The following is an 18318-nucleotide window of genomic DNA, read 5'->3' as shown; positions in this document are numbered from 1 at the left end:
CCACTCCCCGTCAGTCCTGCTTTGAGCTGACTCAGATCCCAAGAACTCGCTTTTCTGTTCAAACCCTGCTGCCCAGAGGCCCTTGGGGTGCTTCCCTAGGGGGCCGGGGCAGGCAAGCTCCAGAGTCAGCCTCCAACACACTTTTCAAGTTGACCTTAGCACACCCAACTGGGGGAGGACTTTGGAGCAATCTCGCTCAGCCTCTTGGCAGCACGGGATTTGACCTCCTTGAACCCTTTTTTCTGCAAAATGGAGAGGGCAGAGCCTCACTGAGCACTCTAGTAAGATCAAACATGCTCGACTAGCCACACCACCTGCCCAGCCCAGGGGAGTCCCCCGCCCATCACCTCAATGTGGATTCCCATCTTCGTCCTTCACCAGGCAGGTCCAAGGGCTGGCTCTACTGTCTGGCCAGCTCCAGATTCGAGGCTGGGAGCTCGTGGGGGGAGCAGGGGTTGGACACCAAAGTGTTTTTCTCAAATGCAGCAAGGGATATTTGTTGTGGAGCTAAAGGATCTGTGGCCGCCCGATCAGCCCAAAGGGAGGTTCTGCAGATCTCTGCCTCTGGAGCAGGAACCCAGGACATCCCCCCCTCCCCCCGCCTCGCCCCTTCGGTCCTGGAGCTTTGGTTGCCTGGAGTCCAGGGATGAACTTTGCAAAGGAAAGGAAAGTTCCTCTGGGCTGTGCTTAGGACCTTTGACACTGTTATCTCCGACGCCATAAAGCTGGTCTGCCAGGCTATAAAAGGAGTGTTCTCCAACACCTTCCTGCAGCCTGCTTCCCTGCTCTCTACCGCACACCCACCTTCATCCAGAAGCCTCCACCATGTCGAAGGACCAGAATGGAGTCTGGGAGATGGAGAGCAACGAGAACTTCGAGGGCTACATGAAGGCTCTTGGTGAGAGCATGGGGTCCCCGGGGGAGAGGGCGGGACCCTCTGGGATCACTGCACCTCTGCGGAGCTCTGCAGGTGAGCTCTGCAACATCAGGCAAGTTCCCGGAGGCTTAGTTCCTGCATCTGCATGCTGGAACTTATGCCTAGAATGTTCTTAGCATCATACCCAACCCACAGGTGGCTTAGCCATTTGGTTGGAAGCTATGTATCCACGCCCAGGTGCATTTGGGGTAAGGAGACTGCATGGGGCCAGAGATCCGCCCTCTCACAGATCAGGTTAGGCTGGATCTTTCCACCAAGGACCCCTCCCCTGTATTGCTCTGGACCCCTCCTCTGCATTGCTCTTCTGTGGTGGTGGAGCAGCAGGAAAGGAGTAGGACAGGAAGACCCACCATTCGGAGAAACGTGTATTGTGGAGATCAACCAACTCATAGCCTAGCTGACTTCTGAGCCAGATTCTGGACTAAGGTGTGTGTGTGTGTGTGTGTGTGTGTGTGTGTGTGTGTGTGTGTGTGGTGAGCATCCTCACCGTCAGGTGGGATGACTTGTGGTGCTGACCAGAAATGCAGACCTCAGTCCTCTGGAGCCTGCAGCCCCTATGTACAGTCAGAGAGGAGGTCTCTGCAAAGGGACTCCGGTTTGCCTGCAGTTGTCACGGGCCTAGCCCTTGGCAAGGATCTCTGTCTGCCTTTCCAGGCTGCTCTCTCCCTCCCCAGCCTTAAAGCATTTGGCATCAGAACTTTCTAGCAACAGCTTTCCAAGCAGAGCATGAGGACAACGGGCGGGGTCAGAGTCCCTCATTTAGTGGCTGTGCCACTGTTGACTCAGGGGACAGAGACCCTCCTGTGCGGTTGGTTTGGGTTTTGAGGAGCGTCTCTGCCCTAGCCACAAGCCAGGAAAGCTGGCGTAGGGCGGTTACAAAGACAGACACCCTCTTCATCTCCTTCACATGTGCTCCCAGCACTGTGCTCCTCCGCATGCTTCACCGCCCCTGGGGGAGGGGGAACAGGAGTACCCAGGTGGGCACTGCTAGACCTTCGAGCTGCAGCTCAGTGCTGATCCAGGGCCCGCGACAGCGGCCGACACGGCCCATGCTCCCCAGGACCCGGACTCACAGAGACGTCAGAACTGACTCGCCCCTCTGCCCAGGGAGGTGGCCGTCACAGCCCGGCCTATCTCTGCCCGTGCTGTTGAGGGGGGCTGCTCTTGGAGGTGCCCCGAGCACCCTCCTGGGGAGTAGGGGTTTCTTGAGGGAGTCCACTGCAGCAGGCCATTTTGGGGGACAGCAACAGGAAGCAACGGGGTATCTTCCATTGTTTCTGTAGCAAACGGTCCTGTGCTGATTTCAGGTGAAAAATCCAGACTCCCTTTAGTTGGGGCTCTGTGGGGTGTGCCCTGAAGCTCCTTCTTTAGGCTTCTACTTGCTGAAGTGTTCCTGCCTGCACCCCTTTAACCTTTGGGGGAGCAGAGGAGCAGAGCACAATGCCAGCTGTCTCCCCCGAAACCTCTTTCTGAAGTCAGCGGCTCTCTGTCCTCTCCCTGCCACCCCCCTGTGGGCAAGCGCTCCTGAGCAGAGCCATAGCTGGGAGCCTGGACTGTCTGTCATGCTGCCCAATGTCCCTCGGACCCTCAGCCCACCGGTTAGGGATCGCCTCGATCCCAACTGTCAAACTGGAGATTCCGCAGTATAGATGGGGCAGGTTCACACTCACCAGGGCAGGACCAGGTATACCTAGAATATGGGGGTGCTCGGTGCCTCCATTTCCCCAACTGCTGATCCCCCCGCTCTTCCCCTCCCCCAGTTCTGAGTCCCCAGTGCAGGGGGGTGGGTGCAGAAGTGACTTCCGCTCACTCTTCTTTCAACACAGAGATAGACACTGGTATCCGCCCTGCACAGGGACCCCCAAAACAAGAGGCTGGGATTGAGACGGGGCTCGGGGCTCTGTCGCCATGCAAGTGGGGGTCATTGTTCCAGGTATCCCGCAAAACTCAGCTGGACTCTCACCTGGCACAGGCCCCTGCACCCAGGCCCACCAAGGGAGCCCCCACACCCCAGTGCCAGGGCGTATGTGTCTTTCATCACCCTTGCCCTGCAAGGCGGGCACCTGCTCCACCCTGACAAATCTGCGAGGTGTGTGTGCCTGCCCTCCTGCCCAGGTTGGCATGTCAACCTCCATGGCCCTCTCTGAGATTCACTCGTGTGCTTATACTGCCAGCAAGCGCCCTTCCAGACTGCTGTGTCTCACACGACTCCCTGGTACTGGGGTGTGGGGGCTCCCTTGGTGGGCCTGGGTGCAGGGGCCTGTGCCAGGTGAGATTGCAGCTGAGTTACTGGCTCTGTCCCTAGCCGTGACTCACTCCTGCTCGGCACTCCCACAGCCAGGGCTTGGGGTGTGCCCTGAAGGGTCGAAGGTCAGTGTCCTGCCTCCCCTGGTGTGTCAGGGAGGGGAGGGGGTTCCCAGATCTTTTCTGGACCTGGAGGGATGAACAGGAGGATGGTGCTGCCCTGAGGCACTCCTCTAGGGCTTCCGTTCTGTCCTGCTGGCTTTCACCACCTCCTGTGGCTTCCGTTCTGTCCTGCTGGCTTTCAGGGAGAGCCTATGGGCAGGCAGAGGTCCCCAATGAAAGGCATGTGGAGTGGGGGGGGGGGGGGGTGAGACACGATGCAGGTCACACCCCCCCTAGGTGGGAGCCTTGGATTTCTCCCACACATGTGATGAGCCAGGCTGAACCCTGAGGTCGGACAAATACCCTCTGGCCTGACACAGATGACGAATCAAGGGAGAGGCTGGGAGCAACATTCATATCTCTCCCTGCCTCAGGCCCCTCCTACCCCCTCCGAGGCCTCTCAGACAGCTACAGGACACTGGCTGTGGCCGAGGGCTCAAAGGCTTCCCCACCCGGTTGGGTGTTGGTGCCATCCTGCCCTGGGGTATCGTCAAGCTCTCACTGGTCTGTCGGCCTGTGAACAGCACCCAAGGAGCAGAGCTATTGGCCCGATGTGAGCCGGGCTCAGAGGCCACCTCCTGTGGCTTCTGTTCTGCCCTACTGGCAGGGAGGTGATGTCCACTGCCAGGTGGCTGCACAGACTCCCGCTCTCTGGGGGAGGGGGGCGGTCAAAGTCCTGTTACTCTGTGGGTGTTGGATGGGAGGGTAAAATAGACGGGACGTGGCGTGGCTCGTGTCTTCGTCCAGGGAAGGAGCATCACAGGAAGCAGAGCAGCGAGGTGTGCAGGCGTGAGAGCCATGTGGTCACTGAAGGAATCCCCAGAGCTTCCAAGCAGGCTGGGGGAGGCAGAGGAGGACCGAGGGCAGCCGGGAAAGATAAGCAAAGGATGGGAGCAGAAGCAGCTTGTGGCAGGAGGGGCACGCCCGGGGGCTGGAGGCAGGTTCCAGATCCTGCAGGGACAGGAACTGCCTATAGAGGACAGAGGCCACCAGGGCCCTGCAGACAGCTGGGTGCCGGGAGGTGGGGGAGAGGGGGCTCAGTCCGCAGAGGCCTGGGGAGCTGCTCGCCACGCCCTGAGCAGAGAGACCAGCCCCCAGGGGTGTGGGTGAGTGAGTGGAGAGGAGGCAGGGGTGAGTCTGGGAAACTCAGCCCCAAGGGGCAAGTTTAATCAGGGAAGTCAGGGGTCGAGGTGAAAGGTGCCTGGGCGCTAACAAGGCCTGTGAGATCTTCAGCTCTTGGATTGCAGATGTCTGGACCTCACCCACCATGGAACGGTCCATTGTCTCTAAAGATCTATTTTTAGTTTCAATTCAAAAGCACAGGTTCCCTACAAAAATAGTACCTGGTGCTGTTGGGAATAGCCCTCCAGACAGGGGCACTGTGAGAGGCCAAAGTTAACTGGCACTTATGCAGCCGCCACCAGGAAGCCTTCCCTAATTGCCTGCATTGCTGATAACCCCATTCCCATCATTCAGGGACCCCAGTCCAGTCCAGCACTCCAGGAAGGACTCTAGGTATCAGCTGTGGGATGTCAAAGAGGGAGAGAAGACGGAGAGAGGGAGTCGAGACTGGAAGGTGATTTGGGAAGTCATGAAGCTGTCAAGAATAGGAAAAGGGATGTGGGGAGGAGAGGGCCGAGTGGGCAGGAGCCGGGGCGACGAGGCTGCGTGACGTGATGCCTCTCCGGGCACGGGGACAGCAAGGGCAAAGCCCCAGCGCAAGTGTAAGAAACAAAAAGCGCTGGCGGATTGGGTTCGGGGAAGAACGGGGAGGGAGGGCCCATGGCGGGTGGCCCTCCTCCGTCTTCTCTCCGCTCTCAAGGCTGTCCAGGGCTCCAGGGTGAGGAGGCAGCTGGCAGGCAGGGCAGAGGGTGAGGAGGCAGCTGGGGTCTGCAGGTGCTACAGGAAGGGCCAGGGGCTGACGGCCATGCTCCCCAAGCTGGAAAGGAGAGGGCAGGGTCGGCGTGCGGGTCAGGTGATGCCGTCGGGGCTTGGAGATGGCTCTGGGGTGAGAACAAATGTGGTCTGTCTATGGGCTTAGTCCTGGTTCTCTGGGAAGACCGGGAGCCCAGGGCCGGAGGAAAGGAGCCGCGGTGACGAGTGAGTCCGGATGGGGCCACGGCACTGGAAATTCATCGTGGCCTCTTTGGCTTCCAGAAGTCGGGACACATCCCAGGACAGGATCAAAATAGGCGCGTTGGTCAAAGGGGCAGACTCAGGGGGTCGTTGAGGAGGAAGTCGGGGGCACAACTCTCCATTGTACTGGGGAAGGGGTCTGCAGCATGGGAAAGGAGGGACTTTCTGGGGGTCCCCCGAAGCTGGGAGCTGGCGTTGCTCCCAAGGGGTCCCTGTGGCTCAGTGTCTCATGCCCAGTGCTTTCCACTCAGCGTTCTGGGGGTTCAAGTGACCGAGTCAGGGCTTTTCCTGGAGAAACATGGCATGAGAGTTGCCCACTGTGCACACATGGATGAGAGGGGAAGGGAGGAAGGGAGCAAAGGGCCAGAAGGGCGTGGGGAGCGAGCTAGCCTGGACTGTGGTGGGCACACACCGGCCGGGAACATCTCCCAGCTGGCCACCATCCAGCGGGACTTTCGAACAGGGAAAGTATGGGTGGTGGACAAGCACCTTCGTGTCCCTGGGTCCCTTTCTCTGGCTGTTCCCTGGCACCTGCTGGTAGCACCGCTACTGGGCCCATGCCCATAGTGAGTACTAGATTGTGTGTGTGTGTGGGGGGGGGTCAGTCAGTGAATGTTGCAGGGTGGGGGTTGAGGGGTGGCCAGCTGGTGAAGGGGTGCAGGGAAGCATGCCCAGCCAGGACAAGTCTGCAGGGCTTTGTAGGTGGGAAGGAGGGAGGAGGGGGCAGGAGCTTGACCTCCCTCTCTGACCGATAGCTGTGGGAGGAAATGGCGTGGGGGGGGGGGGGAGAAAAAAGAGCGATTTGCCCTTTTCTCTGTTTCTCACTATCCCCTAAACGTGTTAATGGTCCGAGAATTAGGGAGTCCAGGTTGGAGGCCCCTGGAAGCTGTGCTGTGAAGGGTCTCCGTTCCCGTGATGAATCCCGTGCGTCTCTGCTCTTTAATTTACCAAGAGCGCCTGCCCTTTTAGCCTGCAACTTTCCCACTTCCTGCCACACCACACCCCCCCAAACACATTACAGAGCCTTTTAATGTAGACTAGCACGCTCGTATTTCAACTTTATGGCTTGCATTGTTCAAAATGCACTTATGAAAAGTATGCTTTAATAAAGTCCCCCTCCCCCACCCCACCCCCACTGCTGTGTGTGTGCATTTTTTTTTCTTCTGTAGGAGCTACAAGCCATATATATTATTCAGAAATAGCTTGCCTTTGGACCTTTTCCTCGCAGATGGAAATTCATTTCACCTGCCATAAATCAGGCTCAGCGATACCTTTAATCCAGAAAAGCAGGAAAAAGCATCCTTGATATCCCTGGTATTCAAATCCTCTATCGGGAACATCACTTCCTCTGCAAAGTCCAAGGAGAAATTGTTGTTCTAATGTGAGAGTACGTGTGTGTGTGTGTGTGTGTGTGTGTGTGTGTGTGTGTGTGTGGCCCCACCTCTTCCTGCTGTTGGAGCCTTCACCTCTACCACCGATGCGATTGGCTGCCCCCTCCTCCCGCCCCCAGTAGAGCAGAGGTGACATGATTAACTGGTTTGTGCAAACACTGAGGGGTGGCCAGGGGGCCGAGCCATTTTTCAATCCCAAGAAGCAGCTCTATTTGCATGGAGACCCTAATAGGAATCCCCCGGCCCTGGTCCGAGGGATTGACTTGCAATGAGGCAGCCGGCTCAGACTCGCTGATCTCAGCCATAGGCCTTTAGAGCTGTGATGGACGTGGCCAGGCAATCGGAGGACAGGCAGTCTTTTCAGTGAGGGGACCTTTGGTGAGGAATGAGAAAGAGAATGGAAGCAACAGGAGTGCTCGCCTATTGGGTAGCTCTGAGCTATTTATTTTCCACTTATTTCTCGGAGCCTTGGTTTCTCCTCTGTGGCGTGAAGATAAACACTAGCGTCTACCTTTCCCTGTGGTGCCCAGGCTTCCTCCATCATTTCGCTGCAGTTCCCTCGCACTTCACTTCATCCTGCAGATCCTTCACTGTTTGCTTTTCTTGTCCCGTCTCCTCGCCTCAGTTCTGAACCTGTAGCATCCACGGTGGTCCTGAAGTTCGACTCGTGGACGAACTGGGGTGGATGGAGAGCTGCAGGAGTGGTCATGTGGCAAGCCTTCCAAATAAAACAAAAATTTTAGACTGGCTTCCAGAAGTATCTGGCAAATTCACAGGCCAATCTGTGGCCTGTGAATCTTGCAAATTTACAGGCCAAGGGGCCAATCGGACACCACCCTGACACATTCAGAGGCCAAGTGTAATGATGTTTGCAGAACTTCCTCTGTTTCTAGACCATTTCCTGACACAGGGCTGTTTGATGTGGGTGACGGTTTGCACACAAGCCCGGGTCAGTGAATAACTTTGCTTCAGATTGGAAATGCAAAGCTTAGGAAATAGAACTCTCTGGGGGAAGAGACTGCTCCCTTTTCCTCACTAATATTCTCTAAGAACTGAGTAAGGTTTCTTCCAATATCAAGACAAAGCAAAGATGTAGATTTAAAACATGGGAGATCTTGATCACTGTCGAATCTGCTGAGGCATTTGCAGAATTCCTCAAATTCTCCTCTCTTCTTTGGCTAGAGATTTTTAAAAAAACAATCGAACAGCAATGATTATTTATCTTTCCTAAAAAAAAAAAAATAAAGTAGGGGTTTGGAGTGATAGCACAGCAGGTAGGGCACTTGCCTTGCACGTGGCCGACCCAGGTTCGATTCCCAATATCCCATATGGTACCCTGAGCACCTCCAGGAGTAACTCCTGAGTGCAGAACCAGGAATTCACTCTGTGCATTGCCAGGTGTGACCCAAAAAGCAAAAAATAAAAAAGTTTTTTAAAAAATTGTAAAGCAATGGTGAACACAGAGTAGCCTGGTTAAGTAAGATCCCCTCCCAAGCCTACCCATATACTCGAAAAGTGGAAGTTTACTGAAATACTATGAAGCTGTAAGAAAAGGCAAAATTAGGCAACTCGTTCAGTGCCACACCGCTGGAACTGATGGGTGTCATATTCAGGAGGACAAGGTCCAGATGATTGCGTGCATTTGTGGAAAAAGAACAACGAAATGAGAGAATAGGTAGTAGCGAACAATGACAAATCATTGGTGTTAGATTACAAAACTACCAAATAGTGGGGGCTGGGGGGGCATGGGAAGAAGTCCAGATCGGAAGCGACAAAGGGACGAGGTGGAGGGTTCACATCCCACTCTGCTAGAGACATTGACAAAAGTCCCATCAGAATCCATGATCTCAACTGCTGAACCCCAGTTATTATTTTTTGTCTTTAGACCATGAGGTGTAAACTTCAGGGGGGAAAAAACAACAACTGAATAAATTTAGAGCTAGAAGGGGTGAGGCTAGCGTGTGTGTGTGTGTGTGTGTGTGTGTGTGTGTGTGTGTGTGTTTCTGTTCCCACCTTCTCCCATCAGGCCTCCTTAGGATATACCTGGAGACCCCCAGATTCTCAGCAGCTCTGAGACCTCCAACTGGCCAAATGTATGACAACGCTTGTTTCCCACTTTGGTAGAGAAATGTGGCTGGGCCGTGATCTGTCTAGTTCCAAATATTTGGCCTTGTTAGAGAAATGAATGAGTCTAGCCGCGCACATCATAACCTCCACAACTCCCTTTGCCAACAGATATTGATTTTGCCACCCGCAAGATTGCAGTCCGCCTGACTCAGACAAAGATCATCAATCAGGAGGGCGACAACTTCAAGACCAAGACCAACAGCACGTTCCGCAACTATGACCTGGACTTCACGGTGGGCGTGGAGTTTGACGAGCACACGAAGGGCCTGGACAACCGGCATGTGAAGGTATGGACCCGGGGCTGGCCATGTCGCACACACTTGCACACACACTGCCTTGTTGTTTCCACCAGAGGGAATCAGTACTGTCACCGAACTCACGTTACGGCCAGTTACTCGAAAGATGGGGTTGATGGGAGGAAAAGGAGTTCCTCCAGGGGCGAGTGACTGGGGAAGAGGGAAGTCCTGTCCCCCAACTAAGCCACATGACTCTCAGGTTGGGGTTCTCTGGGGGGCTGGTTGGGGAAATAGGTTAGAAGAAATCTACAGTTATGGGCAGAGCAGGTGGGAATCTCAACTCGAGGCTGTTAGGGCTGGTGTCACTGTTAATGGACAATGGTGTCTGTTCCTGGTGACGGGCTCAGCCGAGCATCCATCTCCGGGGTCTGTGAGATGACCTTGAAGCGGCCTTTCCCAGGGCCCATGGTGAATTCTTAGCGCCGGACCTTGCTCTTCCACCTTCATCCCCACCTCAGTGTGTTCCAGCATCGTGTAGACCCTGAGGACCGAGGGACCAGCGAAGATCCTGCGGGGAGAGCAGGGCGAGGAGCAGGGTGGAGCCTCAGTGCCCACTTGCTCAAAGAGCCAGCTGGGGAGATCAGGGCCGCCAGGGTGGCTCTGAAAGCTTAGGAACGAGAGCCTAGTGGAATCTGCACTAGCTCAGAAGCAGCGGGGGGATGAGATGCAGAGTGGAAGCCAGTTTGGAGCCAACAGGAACCCCGGTGCAGACAGGGAGGAGAGAGTGAGGGCAGGGAGGGTGGGGAGTTGCTGGCCGCAAAACCTCTCCAGGGCAGCCTTGTCCAGCTCCAGCCAGTGGACCAGGCCTCGGTTGGCTACTTGGTTTTTCTTTCAAGATGTCATCAGCTCTTTTCATCGGGACTCCATTTTGCTGTAATTTAAAACTCTTTTGTGGTTGCGTTAGTGTCCTCTAGGCATAAATGAGCATTTATGTAACACTTGCGTTTGCACACACGCTTCAGAAGAAGCAGGTCTGGTGGGGCAGCTGGAAGAACAGCCCCCTCCCAGCAGTTTGGTGTTTTGGGGAGGTGTCACAGTGTCACAGCCCAGCGCCTGGTCCTCTCCCTGTTCCAGCTCGGCTCAGTGCACCCCCTCTTGAGGCTTCTGGATCTGATGATGCCTGCTGGGTGCCTGCAAACAGGAATAGGGACCCTGGGCATCTCTGTTGTATTTAAGGATTCTTCCACCCACCCCCCATCCCCCCAAATTAGCATCATTCAAGAACTTCAGAGAATGGCATTGCCAGGGAAACTTGGAAGGAATCCAGTTTGTCACTGAGCTTAGATGTCCAGGTTCAGGCAGTGTTGACCAGGTGGGCAGCGAGAAAGTTCCAGGGACCCATCGCCTCTGTGCCATGGTCGCCCCCTCCAATGCCTTGGCCGGGCCCCCATGCTCAGGGAGTTTAGGTTGAGAATTCTGTCCTCAGGGGTACAGGTTCTGCCCCAGAACACTAGACCAGCCTCTGCAGGACCACATGGGGACAGGGCCTCCTCCCCACTGAGTGCCCAGTAACCCCAGGTCTTCTCTAGGCCACCAGGAGCACTTTCAAAATCCCAGGTCTCCACACTCCCCCAAAGCTCAGGGCTCCTGTCCCCAGAGAGCATGGGAACCTGCTGGCTCTGAAGCCAAGAGGGACAGACATATTGTGTTTCTCAGTTGAGTTGTTCCAGAGCCTGGATGATACCTGCCTTCAGGAGTCACAGTCAGGGCAAAAACTCAGTGGGGAGTGAAACATTCGAAACGCTTTCATACCCACCTTCCATCGACCAGAGCCGGTCTCAGGGGAGACCCCAAGCTTGCAGCTCTGAGAGGCTCCAGGGGTCAGGGAGTGGGGGGCTTTGCAGAATGGCGGGACTCAAAGGCCGGGTCATCAGATGCCAGAACCGATAGAAAAATTGGGCTCTGGAATTTTGCAGCCTTCTGCACCTCCAATGCAATCAGTTCAGCCTGACGGCTTGGCCGCGGCCAGGGCACAGCTGGGGGAAAGCTGGTGCTGGCTCCGCTTCCTGTCACCTCTGACAGGGGAGAGCTCCTGGGGCTGGAGCGACAGCACCCTCAAGAAAGTCGACTAGGATGCGACCTCCTGCATCCCACATGGTGCTTTGAGCACTCCCAGGAGTGACTCCTGAGTGGGAGTAACCCTTGAGCATTGCCAGGTATGGCCTAAGCCCCGCACACACAAAAAGCCACCGAACAGCAACAACAACAACAAAACACCAAAATGATAGAAATAACTCAGCCTTTCTTTCCTGTCCTGAAGGGATTCTTGTCTTCACAACCCTATCCCAACCTCCCCTTCCTTCAAGCCAGGCTCTCTCCCCAGGTCTGCTCTGAGCCTGTAGGATCGTCCCCTCTTTCATGGCATCCCAGCCACATGAGCAAACAGATGTGCATCCATGAGGGATACCACTGAGACCAGATGCCGAATGTGCTCTGGAAGTTTCCATGGCACAAAAAGGCTGGCCGTGTTTTCCTGGAGCAACAACTCTCCTTAGAGGCGAAAACTACACCAGCATTACCCCGGAGGATGGTCTATCTCCAAACTCTTTACAAAACCCCAGACTCAGCGCTTAGATGAAGCTGTCCTGTTCCTTGGTCAGGGTCTAGGACCCATGGGGGAAGATTAGGAGCCCAAATCGAGGCTAGAAATCCACCTTATCTATCCGAGAATAGACTTGGAGTCCCAGACCAATAGGTCCATGTTGCAGTTACACAAGAATATTCCAGATTCCAGACATTTCCCTTCCAGGACAGCAAACCATGAGTTAAGCTTTTCAAAGACGTTCAGGGACCTTGGAAGGACTCACAGGGAAGCATTGAAACTCCCTTTAGAAAGCATGTGGGGTATAATTTTTAATTCATTTGGGGAAAATCGATCCAAGCAGAAGCTTTAAAAAAGAAATTCAAGGCTGGAGAGATAGTACACAAAGTAAGACACTTGCCTTGTACTGCAGCTGACTCTGGTTTGATCCCTGATATCACGTGAGATCCTCCAAGCACTGGAGGGATCGATACTCCTGAGAGCTCACAGTCAAAAATAGCCTGTGAGAAAAACTGGGTGTTGGCCCCCAGGCCCCATCTCCCCAACCATAAAGATAACTTAAGAAAGGTGGGAGTAGCGGCTTTTGGCAGAAATGCGTCCAGACCCCGCAGTAGGTTACTGTCGCCGGGCCAACCCAGGGGGGAAAGGGTGTTGTCCCTCCACCTGCTCCCCCTTGGGGGCTCAGTGACCGTCATCCTCCAGAGGCCATTGGACAGTCAGGTCTGGGCCCGCAGTGACAAAACTTGTTGGGCCTCACGGGATGGGGGTGAAGCCAGTACTGGTCTCCCCGTCCCAATGAGACCCCAAGTCATCACCCACGAACGGTCTCTCTGGCTCCTGATCAAGCTGCTCAATGGCCATGACCCCAGAGTCTCAGGAGCAAATCTTGAAACCCAGTGGCTTTTGGCAGAAATCCCTCCAGATTTAAGTGTTAAAACTTCGGAATTTCAAAACCACATGGCCCTACTGCAGCCATGCAACATCATATGTTATTCATAACCAGCAGTAGAACACAAATTGTCTACTGTTGCCTTTTCAGCAGATCTGAGTGTTGGGGTAAAATCTCAAATAATAATGGTGGATCTGGTGTCGAAATATTGAATGTGATCAAAGTAGAGAGAGAGAGTAATGTGGAAATCATCTGCCCCACAGGTAGGGGGAGCATGTGGGATGGGGGTAGACTGGGGATTTTGGTGGCAGAGAATGGGCACTGGTGAAGGTACAGGTGTTCCATTGTATGACTGAGACTTGGACCCGAAAGCTTTGTAACTGCTCTCACGGTGATTGAATAAATAAAATTATAAAAAATGAAAAAAAAAAGTAAGGTGGAGTTCATGCCCAATTCAATCAGCTAATCAGTGGCTGAATAAATAGCAGTACTCCTACATTAAAAAAAAAAAGAAAGGTGGGAGTGATAGTACAGCAGGTAGGGCACTTGCCTTGCACCTGGTCCCCTGGGGTTCAATCCCAGGCACTCCAGATAGTCTTCTGCCAGGAATGATTCCTTAGTTCAGAGCCAAGACTAAGCCCTGAGCACGACTGTGTGTGACCCTACACCAAAACAAACTGAAGCAAACAAACAAAATACACTTAAGAGGCAAAAAGAGGAACTTCCCAGCCAGCCTCATACCCATCCAGCAAGCACAGGAACAAGACATGCTGTCCTCGTTTGGTGTAGAGGACCTTATTCTTGCTTTTGGCTTTTTCTTTCTTTCTTTCTTTCTTTCTTTCTTTCTTTCTTTCTTTCTTTCTTTTTCTTTCTTTCTTTCTTTCTTTGGCTTTTTGGGTCACACCAGGCCGATCCTCAGGGGCTAATCCAGGCTCTACACTCAGGAATTACTCCTGGCTGTGCTTGGAGGACCATATGGGATGCCGGGGATGGAACTCAGATCAGCCACATGCAAGGCAAATGCCCTACCCGCTGCACTGTCACTCTGGCTCCTCCTTTTTCATTCTTGATGGGTTGTGGGCAAGAGGTTCAGGAAACCTGGGTGATTCTGGGCCAGCCACGTGAGCTAGGTCAATGCTTGGGCCTTGCAGTACAGAGCACCACCTGGGTTCTCCCGGAAGTGCTTGATAGTCTCCACGTCACACCTGGTGGTGCCCTTGGTGGGGGCAGGGTGGGGGAGAACAAGTGCTACTAAGGATCCAAGCAGGATTGATACACTAGTGCCATCTCCCAAGTGCCAGCTTTTTTAGGGTAGGGAACAGCACCCTCTGTGGAGCCAACTCATGTCTGTTAGGGTAAAACTCTACCTCCTCCAGGGCCGTTGGAGCACTCAAGAGTGCATTTAACCAGCCTCCCACTGACAGAATTTATGAGGCCGCCAGCCCTTTGCTGGAACCAACAACAGAGCGATGTGTTGAGGAGTAAAATGAGGAGGAATAAAATTGTACATAAACTATATTCTGTGGCCAAGGTCAAACATTATTTTAGAAATAGGTAAACTTAACAATGTGTAGAAAACAGATTTGTGACAAAACACAGGCCTGAACATGCAAGGACAGTGAATTAAAAACCAAAAAAAAAAAAGTGGAGGAGCTTGAGAGAAAGCACAAAACATAAGGCACTTTTCCTCACATGTGGCTATTTTGGTCACAACCCTGGTTCAAATCCCCAGCACCCCATAACGTTCTCCACACACTACCAGGAGTTACTCCTGAGCACAGAACCAGGAATAGCCACTGAGTACTGTCAGGTGTGACCCCAAAATATGCTCTTTCAAAACAGGTCAGTTTATCACCACTGACTTTCCGAGACATGGAAAAAAGTAAATACTGGGGTCTTTGCATAATGGTTCATCATTATATCAGGAGGGGAGGACTGGGCTGGTCCCCAAGCAGGAAAAGGAAAGAGTCTCCCAGGGAAAGGTGCAGGAGGATACAGATGAGTTCAGGGGAGACTCGTATGCAAGTATGTGACCAGGTTGGAATATTTGGGGTTCAGCTGACTTGTGGTCTCTCCTGCTCAGACAGGCCTGTCTGTTGAGTAAAAGGCCTGTATCCCTGTACCATCTCGGGCCCCTCAAGGTGAGGGGGATAATGGGAGACCAGGACTGGAAGAGACTCTACCCTGCTGGTTGTGGAAGGCCAAGCTGCCTCAGGAGCGCCCCCTGCCTCCCCCCGAAGTTGGGTGCCTTCCTGCCTTTGTTTCCTACAAATTGCTGTTCACTGCTTGTGCTTCCTGCGGGGAGAATTCCCAGAAGCTGAATTCTGGGGCAAAGAGTAGATGCCATGCTGTATTTTGAAAGATAATGCAAAAAAGATTCCTACTGACTTCTAGAGCCGCCAGCCAAACGGGAGGGTGTCTGTCTTGCTGCCACCCTCCTCCCACTCCTCACCATCACCCCCTTACCCCCAGTCGGTATGCCATCACACACTCTGATTTTGGACCGTATGATGAATTGTATCTGAAAAATAAGCCAGCCTGGATTGAATATCTTTTCTTATGTATGTTCGAAAGCCATCTGCTGCGGTGTTATTGTTTTTTTTTTCCCCCTTCCTTCAAGTTGTTGGTTCATGTCCTTTGTTGAATTTCCAATTAGGGTAATGATCTGTTTCTTATTGATTCACGGAAGCCCTTTACATAGAAGGAAATTGGGTCTTTGTCCAGTATTGGTTGCAATTTGCTGTGTCAGTTTGGCAGGTGTCTGTGGCTGTGGAAGTATTTTTCTCTTCCAGACATTTTACATCGTGATAGAGTCAAATTTATCATCTTCACCCCCCGTGGGCTGGGATGCTGCTTGCCATCTGGCAGAACGGAAGAGGAGAATTTTCACAGAACCAGCTGCCCGAAGCCGATTTGGCCAGAGCAGAGGGTGTGGGGAGAGGGTGTGTAGAAGGTCGATGTCAAGGCACTTGGGGGACAACGGGAGTCCAGGAGCGCTGCCTGGACCCCAGCTAAGTAATACAGTTTATTGGGTCCTGATGGAGACGATCCTTTGACCTGCCTGAACTCTGTCATTGCAGTCGCTGGTCACCTGGGAAGGGAACACCCTCGTGTGTGTACAGAAGGGGGAGAAGGAGAACCGCGGCTGGAAGCAGTGGGTTGAGGGGGACAAGCTGCACCTGGTGAGTTCTGGACTTTGCCCCACCCCTGGGGCTGCCATGTCCAGCCTGTCCATTCCTTCACTGGCCCCACTCTAGGACAAGACAGATGCCCCTTCACCCCTCCCTGGGGCCCCTGCCAAGGGCCTGCCCTGACCCCCCAAGCTCAGGGGACCTGGGGAAGAAATCTATATGGCGATTTCCTGAACACCAAAGATCAGACGGCTGAGTTAGGAAGCGAAAATCCAAAGAGAAACGCAGGGAACCTTCTACAGAGCAGCTGGGGAGAAATTGAGGTAGAGATGCCCAGAGGAGAAGGGACTGGCGGATTTGAGTCTGCAAGAAGGGGGCTCAGAGCAGTCAGGCCTGGAGGCCAGTCCTCCATGATGGGTATGTCCACTTGATGCGCACCCCCCACACACACCCCAAATAGTTTCGGTTGGTTTGGAACTAGAACAGAGCGGCAGGAACCACTGCCGATGCTCTGAAAAACATGGGAGCTGCCAAAGGAGTGAAATCTGCTATTTGCCCATGTTCAAGGCAATCTGGATCCCATTTCAAAGGGAAAAATGGGCGTGAGCACTTGCGCCTTCACGCCCCACCCACTCTCTCGCCCCGTGTTTTCAGTGGATGGCTTTCACGCCACCCTTTCTTCCTATATCCATTCATGTGCCAACGGAGTCTGTGTCCCCTCCTCGGGACGTCCCAGCGTGCTGCAGAGCCAGAGTGGCCTCGCCGAGAGCTGATTTCCCAGGCACTGTCAGCCGGTGATAAATGGGCGGCAGTCACCAAGCTTTCCGCCGGCGGTGTTCCCTACCTGCCCGAGGCGGATGATGGATTTTTTTAATTGCAGGACAGTCCCCAGTAGGGCCCGAGATGGAGACCCATGGGGTCCTGTCACTTGCCATGATGTGCTTGTCCCCACATTCCAATTTTACTCATCGCCCTTAGATGGTTCTGAGGTGCAGCTAAGGCCTGGGGGTCCCTGCTAGCCCGATGAAGAACTACATCTTCACTGACAAGCAGGCCTGGGGGGGGAGGTCCTCCAGCAGCCCATACCATGTGGCCACCTGGACCCGCACCAAGTGCTCCAAGTCAGAGGCCCTTAGTGTGGCGGGCCAGCCCTCACCTTCTCCCCTCCAACCCCCGCCCCCCGTGGCCTCTCTGCCTTTTGTAAATTAGGCAATGTTGCTTTAATCACGAGAGTAGGAGAAATCCCACCCAAGAGGGTTATTTCTTTGCATGTTTCATTTTTATAGTTGTTCAAGTGTCAAAATCAAATTACTGCTACCTGCAGGGCACGGCCGCTGATTGAGCTTGTGAGGTGCACTTGGCCCAGAATGACGAAGTGTCCTCTTGGCTTTGGCTCTGCCCTGCTCCCCGCCATCCCCCAGGGAGGCAGGGGCCAGGCAGAAGGCGGTCCCCGCTTCTTAATCACTCGCCTGCTTTCTGCTGTTGCAGGAGCTGACCTGCGGTGACCAGGTATGCCACCAAGTCTTCAAGAAGAAGTGAGACCCTCCATGAGTCGACCAGCATGTGTCCCCTGCTCCCCAGGAAAAGCCTTCCCGCTCCTGACAGCGCACTAAGATCCCTGGATGGGTCTTTATTAGATCAAGTGTGTAACAGAGATCGGCACAGTCTTCCTTGAAATTGGCATTGAATAAAAATCAATTTTAAAACACTCCCAACGTGGATACCCCGGGTCTCCTTCTTGCGATTTCTAGAAGCTTTTGTTTTATCAACAGGCAGAAGAGGTGGTTTTCCTGCAGTTTTCTGTGTGTTTTTGTTGTGGTGATTGTTTTCTTCCTTCCTTCCTTCCTTCCTTCCTTCCTTCCTTCCTTCCTTCCTTTTTATGTTAGTGTGTTTGTTTCAGTAGTTGTTCTACCTGAAAACATTTTCAGGCCAACATAGCATCTCCTCACTTAATTCTTTGGATTTTTTTTTAATCTATTCAAGTTCTGTGATTTATAATACTGGTACTCCGTTAATGGTACACCTAATTCCAATACCACACTCCTACCAGAGCAACCACCTGCCTCCCCAAGGACCCCAAACCCCTCCCTTTCAAACCCCTCCAAACTCAGTTGTGTGGATTCGTTCTTCCATTGTATTGCCTTTGATCTTTTGTTGCTATCTTGCTGCCCCTCACAAATTCTGGAAGCTTGTACTACCAAGGCCTGGCTATGGTCTCCTGGCGAGATCTGTGCATGCAGCAATGAGGTCAATGAAGATCTTTCCTGGAGCTGGCCACATGGAAATGCAGGGAAGAGGAAAGGTGGGGAGTGTCTGCCCATGAAGGCCTGGAGGAAGGGAGCCCCTGGAAAAACTAAGGACCAAGTAGAGCTTCCCCAAGAGTCCCATGTCCTCCTGCTGATGTCCCTACAGTCTTGCCCATCACAGCCTCAAATGATGCCTCATTTGTCCCCCAAGAAGGCC

General features: G+C 53.5%; 1 protein-coding gene across 1 annotated transcript; it reads left to right on the top strand.

Annotated features, from left to right (window-relative positions):
- Positions 1-823: 823 nt before the first annotated feature.
- RBP2 (retinol binding protein 2) lies at positions 824-17447 on the top strand. The gene is made up of 4 exons (XM_056121982.1): positions 824-898; positions 9106-9284; positions 15805-15906; positions 17344-17447. Exons 1-4 carry the CDS (start codon positions 826-828, stop codon positions 17392-17394), a joined length of 405 nt encoding a protein of 134 aa, XP_055977957.1. The 5' UTR covers positions 824-825; the 3' UTR covers positions 17395-17447.
- The last annotated feature ends 871 nt before the right edge of the window (positions 17448-18318 follow it).

This window comes from Sorex fumeus, unplaced genomic scaffold (assembly GCF_029834395.1).
Source record: "Sorex fumeus unplaced genomic scaffold, SorFum_2.1 ptg000044l, whole genome shotgun sequence".
NCBI lineage: Eukaryota > Metazoa > Chordata > Mammalia > Eulipotyphla > Soricidae > Sorex > Sorex fumeus.
This window is presented reverse-complemented; position numbering and strand designations above follow the sequence as displayed.